The 9038-nt window shown below is 46.5% G+C and overlaps 1 protein-coding gene across 1 annotated transcript in view; it reads right to left on the bottom strand.

The window, feature by feature from the left end:
• Window positions 1–8232: 8232 nt before the first annotated feature.
• The window catches only part of LOC119364077 (uncharacterized protein At3g27210-like), a 10157-nt gene continuing 9351 nt past the window's right edge, over window positions 8233–9038 (bottom strand). The window contains exon 4 of the mRNA XM_037629481.1: window positions 8233–8579. Coding sequence (XP_037485378.1) covers window positions 8428–8579 — 152 coding nt within the window. The 3' untranslated portion in view covers window positions 8233–8427. The remainder of the gene's footprint in view (window positions 8580–9038) is intronic.

Here is a 9038-nt window from a genome sequence, read left to right as displayed (position 1 = left end):
CACAGGAGTGTACCCAGCAATGTGTGTAAGTGTATGACATGTGGGTCGTGCTGACTGCCCAGTCACCAGTCAACAGTCAAAGCTGACAGAGTTGACTGGTCCAACTGACATATGGGGCCCACTTGTCATAGAGGGGCTTTATTTGATCTTATCCACACAAATAGTACAGGGGGTCCCACCTGCCATAGGAACACTTTTATTTTTAACAGATTGATTTAAAGGGGGAGTTAGTAGATGGGACCAATGTGCCATACACTAATTAGGAGGGGGGGTTAGCACTAATTGGGATTAGTTCCTAAACTAAACGAGGCCACAGAGGCACAGGCGCCGGCGCTCGGCGACTCCGGCCAGGAGCAGCAGGTCGGGGCGCTGGGGAGGCGTGCGAAGGTGGCGACGACGCCTGTAGGCGGGCGCGGCACAGGGGGCCGCCGGCAGTGGTGGGCGAAAGCGGGGGCGGCCGGAAGCAGCGAGCAGAGGCGGGCGGCAGGCACGAGCAGCGAGGGGAGCAGGGGAAGGGAGGAGCAGCGGCGGCCGGCGACGACAAGCGTGGGCGGCACCGCGGGCGAGCAGCAGCAGTAGTGGCAGGAGGAGGCGTGCGGGGGCTCGCTGGACTCCTTGGAGCTCCACGAGCTCGGTAGCGAGCCTGGACTCAAGCTGCAGCAGCAATGGCTATGGCGGCGAGCACGACTACGGCAGCGGGTACGATTTTGACGAAAACGACGGCTACGAGCGAGGAGAGGAGCAGGGAAAAGAGGGGATTGACGGCGCTCACCGAGGAGCTCAAGAAAGGCTCGGTGAGGGCTTAGTAGCAGCAGAATGAGGACGCTCGTTGCAGAAGCATCGGCGACCGAAGCGAAGGGGGCGGCTCGATTCGCCCTCTGCGACGGCTCCCAGCTCGCGTTCGTGGATGGAGACGAAGTGGACGACGACGAAGGAGACGATGGGCACGATGGCGAGGCGAACGGGGCTCGATGGCCGCGAGGACGGGTGAGGCACGGCAGCGACCACGTCGGCCTCCTCTCCAAAACGAAGGAGAGGGAGAGGAGGATCTAGGGAAGGAGAGGCGCAAGTGGGGGTGGGAGAGAGGATCGAGGCAACGGGGAGGGAGGGGATCCTTATCCCCTCGTCGGCGAGGCGGAGGCGACGAGCGGGTTCGACGGCGACCATTCGCGCGGGTCGGTCGAACAGGAGAAAGGGGAAGATGACACGGGAGGGCGAGTGGGCCGGCTAGGGTGGGCCGATGGCCAGCTGGGTCGTTTGGCCCAGTGGGGCAGGGGCTTTCTCTCTCTTCTCCTTTTTTCTCCTTCTTTGCTTTCTGTTTTTTTTATTTAATAACAGAGATGGGTAAGAAAATATTGGGCATGCTATTTACTTAGGAAAAATATGGGAAATGCCCCCTTTATTCCCTGGTGATCTTAGACAGTGCCACAAATATTTTGGAGACCAGAAGAATTCATTTGGTAATTTTCATAAATAGGATATCATTTAAAAATGTTGAATTGTTGTTGTTATTATTGCTAATGCTCACCTTTGCACAAAAGTGATGTTGTGTTCCTTAACAAATAATTGTTATGGAATTTTTGACAACCGATGAACATTTTTCCAGCAACTTTAGAGCAACTTCAAACTTCACTTGAATTTGAATTGTCTGGAATTTCAAATGGGATATTGAACAAGGGTGATTAAGCACTGTTTGGAAAAATGATTAACTTAATCACAGAGGGTTACTGTATCACGACACTGGGGGTGTTACAGAAGCTTATTACTCTTGGGTGCTTGGTACCCTTGAGCTTGTTCCTCTTCGGTGCTTGGGCGCCCTAGACGGTTGAGGTCATCTCGGAGCCATATTCCATTGTGGTGAAGCTTCGTGGTGTCGTTGGGGAGATAGCCCCAACCTTTGTGGTGTTCGGAGCTCAGTCATTGTGGTGGAAAGCTCCGGGCAAGCGCCGGGGTCTCCAATTAGGTTGTGAAGATCGCCCCGAGCAATTTGACGGGTACCGGTGACCGCCCCCAAGGGTTGCCAAAGTGTACGGGTTCGGTGACCGCCCTCAAGGGTCCCTTAGTGGAATCACGACATCTTGCATTGTGCGAGGGCGTGAGGAGATTACGGTGGCCCTAGTGGCTTCTTGGGGAGCATTGTGCCTCCACACCGCTCCAAAAGGAGATTAGCATCCGCAAGGGTGTGAACTTCGGGATACATCATCGTCTCCAAGTGCCTCGGTTATCTCTTACCCGAGCCCTTTACTTATGCACTTTACTTTATGATAGCCATATTGTTCTTTGTCATATATTTTGCTATCACATAGTTGCTTATCTTGCTTAGCATAAGTTGTTGGTGCACATAGGTGAGCCTAGTTGTTATAGGTTTTGTGCTTGACAAATTAACCGTTAGGTTTATTTCGCATTTGTTCAATCCTCTACCGTGATTATTTTAAAACGCCTATTCACCCACCCCCTCTAGGAGACATCCACGATCTTTCACCAAGGCTAAGAGTTCAAAGGACAACATGAAATCGACAAAGCACATAAGAAGAAGATTGAAATCTGTCAGAAAATCAAGAAACTCCGGAGTAATAGCGTTGGATTATATCCAGACGGCTAAGAATCTGGCAGACCCTTTTAATAAAGGGCTATCATGGATTGTGATAGAAAATGCATCAAGGGAGATGGGTATGAGACCCACGTAAGTTGCCATGGGGGTAACCCAACCTATGTGATAGGAGATCCCGTGAATTAGGACCTGGGAAAACAATCCAACGGTCAACTAAGGAGAGTATCCTTAATGAACCCACTCCATTGGAGATGCAGTACTACTCTCAATTCTGTAAAGTAGGCTGACTTTTGTCTTAATGTGTTCCAAAGCTTGTGTAAGCAAGATGCTAACCTACAGAGCATTCTTTGGAGGAACACACCTATGTGAGCCCGACTGCTGGTCACAGTCTATGAGATTGGGTGATCTCTAGGAAGCTCATGAGAAGGTACGGAGTATGACTAATAAGCTCCACCCGTGGGGTTTAGCCTTCGGCAGCCACGTATCAGTTGACAATAGGCGAAACTTCTGCACGCCAAACTGACAATTCAAGGCATAGTCCATTGTTCAGTTGTGAAGAAGTCTAATCCTGTTGCTCTAGGTGGAAGTTCAACTAAACAGTCTCCACTGAAATTTCTGATATATCAAACATTGTTTGGAACAGTTGACAAACTTATGTGCCTCGAGATCTGGTGGGGGATTGTTGAATCATGGATGGGCTTTAGGCCCATATGAACAATGATTCCTAATTAATCTTGAGGCCCATGTATGGTATGGCAGGTGGTGGGAAGTTTAGTCCCACCTTGCTAGTTGAGGAGAGTTGAGACCCATTTATAAGGGCTGCTCTACCACTTGCCATTGGGATCTTGGGAAGAGGAGTGGTACACGCGCGCTCCTCCTCCGCCGCCCGCCTCGCCCCGCCTCGACACGACGCGCGCGCGCGCCGCGGGTTGCAGGAATGAGCCGAGCCGGAGCTTATTTTTGCCGCTCACGAACGAATTAATTAATCAGGGATTAAGTAACAAGTCGCTAACATGTGGGCCATTGTCCGAGATGTTGAACTGTGGGCTGACTTGCGTTGTCGGGATTCGCCGACTCCCTTGCCGGGAGTGTGGAGTGCGACGCTTGCCGGGACACTCCCTTGCCGGGGAGTGCGTCGACTCGGTCGTGGGCCTCTGCCCAGGCCCACGACTTCCTGCCCGACAGCCTATATAAGAAGGCTATGCCCAGTGGAGTGACCTAGTTCGGTTCACTCACTCCCTCTCGCATAACCTAGCCATCATCTACTGTTCGTTGCTCCGTGCTGCTTCCGGCGATCCCATCCCGACGGCCGCGTGCATGGTTGGTCGGGAGAGCAGGTGCCTTCGTAAACCTGCCGTTCGAGATCCTGCCTGGGAGAACGGCAATAAGGTTTTTGGGGAGCGTCTCGGCGCGACTGCTCCTGATCCGTCCCCAGCTTCGTCAGCCTCTGCTTCCACTACTTCCCCTGCATCAACACCATGGCCGACGACGCCGCCGCCAAGAAGAAGGCCACGGACGAAGCTAAGGCTGCTGCCGCCGCGTTGGCCTGGCCAACCGGAGGGTATGATCTGTTCATCCCTCATTTACTCATGCTTGTGCTAGCCGTATATGTGCTGCTCATAGATGGTTTGCTTCTATGTTTAGTACGTGCTAGTATGCTTAGGAATCGGTATGAGGTGCATACCGTTTTTGCCATGCTTACTGTTTACTCATAGATTAGTCTAATTGGAAAGGTGCTAATATTTTCAACACATGTTCATCATAAATTGGTGAAGTATGTTCATTTGTAAGAAAAAAACACTTATGCATGACGAATGCATATTATTTTTTTATAGCGTGTGTCAAGTTTTGATTGACTATTTACCAATTGGATGTGAAAAATGCATTCCTCTATGATGATCTTTGGGAGGAAGTGTATAGGGAAATTCCACCTGGCTTTAGTACATCTCAAACTTCGAGGGAAGGTCCTTAGGTTGAGGATGTCACTTATGGGATTAAACAATCTCCATGAGGCATGGTTTGATCGATTTTGTCCTGCTATGCATGGCATGGGATACACACAAAACAATGTGGGCCACATGTTATACTGCCACTCCAGGAGGCACATCACGATTCTTGTAGTATACATGGATGACATCATTTTTACAGAGGATTATAATGTTGAGACGTCCCAACTAGAGAAGAAGCTAATTAATGAGTACGAGGTTAAGAATCTTGGTTAACTGAGGTACTTTCTTGGCATTGATACTGCTGCAAGGCCCCCAAACCGATAGTTCTCTCATAACAGGAGTATGTCTTGGACCTCCTTAGTGATGCTAGAATGCTCTGGTGTCGACCCGCTTGAACTCATGAGAAAAATCATCAACTGTGTGTGCAATATGAAGATACAATAGATAGAGAGTTACACTGACTTTGTAGGTAAACTCATTTGTACCACGGAAGACATGTCCCATATCATATGCGGAGACTGTGGTCGACTGCTACATGCATGACTCAAGAAGTGGACATTTAGTCAACACACCAAAATTTGTGATATATAGAAGGGAGTCTTGGAAGTCTATGGTTCAAAGCCAACGAGCACTTAAACATAGAGGGCTACTGTGATGTTGATTGGGCTAGCTTCCTTGATGGCTGAAGGTCAAAAACAATCTTTTGTGTCTTCCTTGGAGGAAAATTGGGATCTTGGAGGAGCAAGAAGCAATTAATTTTATCCAGGAGCAGAAATAGAGCAATATATGTGTGTTTGTGTTAGATGCTATGGATAAAAGGCCTCCTATCAGAAGGAGAGGTCCATTGAATCTATGGTGTGACAACAAGTATACAATTAACATAGCAAACAACCCCAACACGGTCGTATAAAACACGTGGAGATATATCACTACATCAAAAAGCAGATTGACAAGGGGACGTTAAGGTTAAGCCACTTAACATCTTGATAATAAATTGTGGGATTTAGGAACTTAAGTGTTCAAAGTCAGCATGGTGGGAGTAAATTCTTGGAAACATGGTTATGTATGAAGAATTAGTAATGGGTAGAAGATTGATATTTGGGAAGACGCGTGGATCCCAAATTTTGTTGATAGAAGAGTTATCACTCTTAAAGGGGGACATCTCTTGTCTAAGGTATCTAATTTTATTGATCCCATCACTAATAGTTGGCACAAAGACTTGGTCAGACAACGTTGTGGCCAATTGATGCACAATGTATTCTCGCAATTCCTCTTCTGTTTCTTGATATATCGGATGTTATTGTGTTGAGTTTCACAAGAATGGGACATTCAATGTTCCTTCACTGTTCGTTCAGCTTATGTGTTGGAATGAGATCACCAACATGGGAGAAAGCTCAGACATACTTATGTGATGGGATAAATCATTGTCAATCATATTTGGTGTGATATTTGGAAATTATCTTACTCGGCAAATGTACAAAAAAATTGGCGCATGTTGCATGGCACTCTTCCATGTCATGTTACACTTGCAAATAGACATTTGAAAGTGTCGCCTCATTGCCCTTATTATTTTAGTGGACCGTAGGACACTAAGCACCTTTTGTTCAAATGCAAAAAAGCTAAGGAAGTTTGGAGATTGTCGGGTTCTGTAGGATCGATAAGTATGTATAGAGAGGAGGTGAATAGACTACTAAGCCAAAAGATGGACTCTTTTTCCAAATTTTATTTCCTTGGCAATTTTAGGCTCTTCTGGCAATCTATCAAGCACCCAACACATGCAAGTCTGTAAGAGTAGAGGCAGCGGAAAGTAAAGATATGAAGTGAAAGTAAACAAGTAGAGTTAGAGATACACGAACACAAATTGGCTCGGTGAAGTTTTTTTTCCCGTGGTCTGGATATAGGGTACTATCTTACATATCCATGTTGATGGAGCCTTTGATTCACGAAGGGTCTAAGATCACAAGGATCTTGGTTGCGAGATTCCACAAGGAATGGTGAGGACACTTGCCCATGAAGGATCCACAAAGGAGAAACCAGCCTATTCCATCATGGTGTAAGACCACGAAGGACTAGCCTCACTAGGGTAAATCTTCATGAAGTAGGCGATCTCCAAGCCCTTACATTTTCTTGGGTTCTTCACAAACTAGAAGGCTTCCAAGCACCTAGCCAATCGAGGAGGCGCACACCCTCCAAAAGTAACAATATAGGGGTTGCTTGGTGATGAATCCCTTACTCTTGTGCTTCACAAGATAATCTCCTCGACACTTAAATTATCTCAAGGTATGGCTATTGGATCAGAAAAGCAGGAGTGGAAAGTAAGAGGGGATTAGATCTCAAAGGATTGGCTTGAATGGTTGGACTAGAAATCTCTTTGAAATAAACACAAGGAGATGAAGTTCTCTCTCAGAACATATGATAGGGCTGGAGTTTTCTTAGAGTGAACTGATGGGATAGATGAGGGCATAAATGGGAGGGACTAGATCTTTTGATCAAGACTTAATGAAGATGCATCTTTTGATTAAGACTTTCTTAGGGGCTCAACGAGTGTAGTCCTAAGAGATGCTAGCGGGAAATTTATCGTTGGGGTAATTGGAATATTGATTGGTGTGCCGATGTCCTGACTGCCAAAACTTTAGTGCTAAGATTTGGTGTTTCCCTTGCGCAAAGGGCGGGTTACAAATCGCCTATTTATTAACTTTGATAATTTGGAAGTCGTTGGTACTATGAAGAATGGAGGACGTTGAATGGAGGACGTTCGACGGGAGCAGCGGCGGCAGTTTTCGATGATTGCTATTATATAGCTTGTGATTTTCCTCTTAGTAGTTTTGAACATTGTAACAAGGATGCTAATAAGGTTGTTCTTGAGCTTGCTAGATTGGCTAAAGTTTCTAAACCAATGGTTGATTTTGAGCCCATGAGCGAAATTGTATCTCTCCTAATGGACGTTGTCACTGTTATTTCAAATTAATAAAGTGGTTTTGTTTCATAAGAAAAAGTTCAAGTCGGCATGTAATAAGATGAGCTTGATAAATATGTACCACCATCTTGAGTGGGAGTATTGAATGTTTTGTGTGTGCGTGTGAGTGAGTTAAATATGGCCCATCCAACCCATATGTGTCTACATATAGCTATGTTGAGAAATAGGGAGTGTGATTTTCAGAAATTCCCATAAGGATCACAAAATCCCATGATGGAGCGGTGGTACTCTCTATGCTGAAACGGTTGTACTGACCGTCCGTCTATTGCAAAGACACAGTCATGTGCTTCTGCCTGATTAAAACTTAAAGTCCAGGCAAATTACGCATCTGCTTAACCCTTTTTGGTTTGGCCAAAATACCCAGAGATATACTGATCTCTTAGCGTATGGATATCTACGCAGAAATATTACTGATTGTCAGCTCCGCTGGAATTATAATGCAAAAGGTTTTTTTTCGTAATTCTAGTTTGCTTGAAAGGTCAAGGCCATCAAAGCTGTTGTCAAAACTTTAGAGAACACACATCACCTGTCACATAAACTCGTTGAAAGGACTTGAGTGCAGTCCCCAGTTTGTTTCAACATTATGCCACCTAATTAGCCCACAAAATCACAAGGACATTACGTGACCTGGCCTGAGAAAAGAGAAATCATGGAGAAAAGAGTGGTCCATAAACCTTGCTTGACAAATTCTAAGTTGATGGTCCAGAAGAATTATTCAGATCCGACGAAATCACTAATGGCAAAACAGGAAGAAGTAATCATGTATGCTATATATTTTACCCTGCATAATTGTTTCACTATTCATGCCACTATTGAACAGGCCACTCCACACTCCTCATACTTCTTCTAGTTGCGGTATTTCATTCACCCCCAAAAAAGGTATATACATGTACCCGCTCTCTTGCGATAATATTTTTCAAGAAGTCAAAATCCAACACCTGAGAACTAACTCACAAATCCTTGTGCTCTTTCTTCTTCTTCCGGCAGCACTTGAAGCTAAGCTTCCAAGCAGAGCAAGCGAAGCAACCTGGCTTGGCTGGCTTCTTTGCTTTCTCTACTTTCCAAGAAGAATTCAGATGTTCTTCAGCATGGATGCTGTTCCCTGTCTCGCTTGGCTGACCATTCAGGTTTGATGGTTCGGCGAGGCCTATAGGTTTTTTTCTTCTTTGGCCTAGATTGGCTTGTATATATCCTCGTGTTCTACTTTTTTTTAGAAAAGGAGGATGACCCCCGGGCTCTGCATCTAAGCGATGCATGCCGTCACTTTATTAATTATTCTCACAAGACGTTACAAAGTCATACAACAGTAAGACTGAAGCCATCGTCTACGCAACAACTGTCGCTCCACCTATCCAGTTGATGAAGGGGCGCTGATAGTCTGGGCCTAATACCAAACAGACATCACAGCCAAACCTAAACATCTAAGACCTGAGATCCCAACCAAGACGCCTGATTGGTATGGAGCACTTACCAGTCCGGCGCACTCCTCAACCAGGACGCCTGCCGGGTATGGGGCCGCCGCAGCCAGGGGCGGAGCCAAGGGGGGACGAGCAGGGGCCAG

The sequence above is a fragment of the Triticum dicoccoides genome, chromosome 2B (assembly GCF_002162155.2).
Source record: "Triticum dicoccoides isolate Atlit2015 ecotype Zavitan chromosome 2B, WEW_v2.0, whole genome shotgun sequence".
NCBI lineage: Eukaryota > Viridiplantae > Streptophyta > Magnoliopsida > Poales > Poaceae > Triticum > Triticum dicoccoides.
The sequence above is the reverse complement of the archived record's forward strand: the minus strand, read 5'-3'. Positions and strand labels throughout refer to the sequence as shown.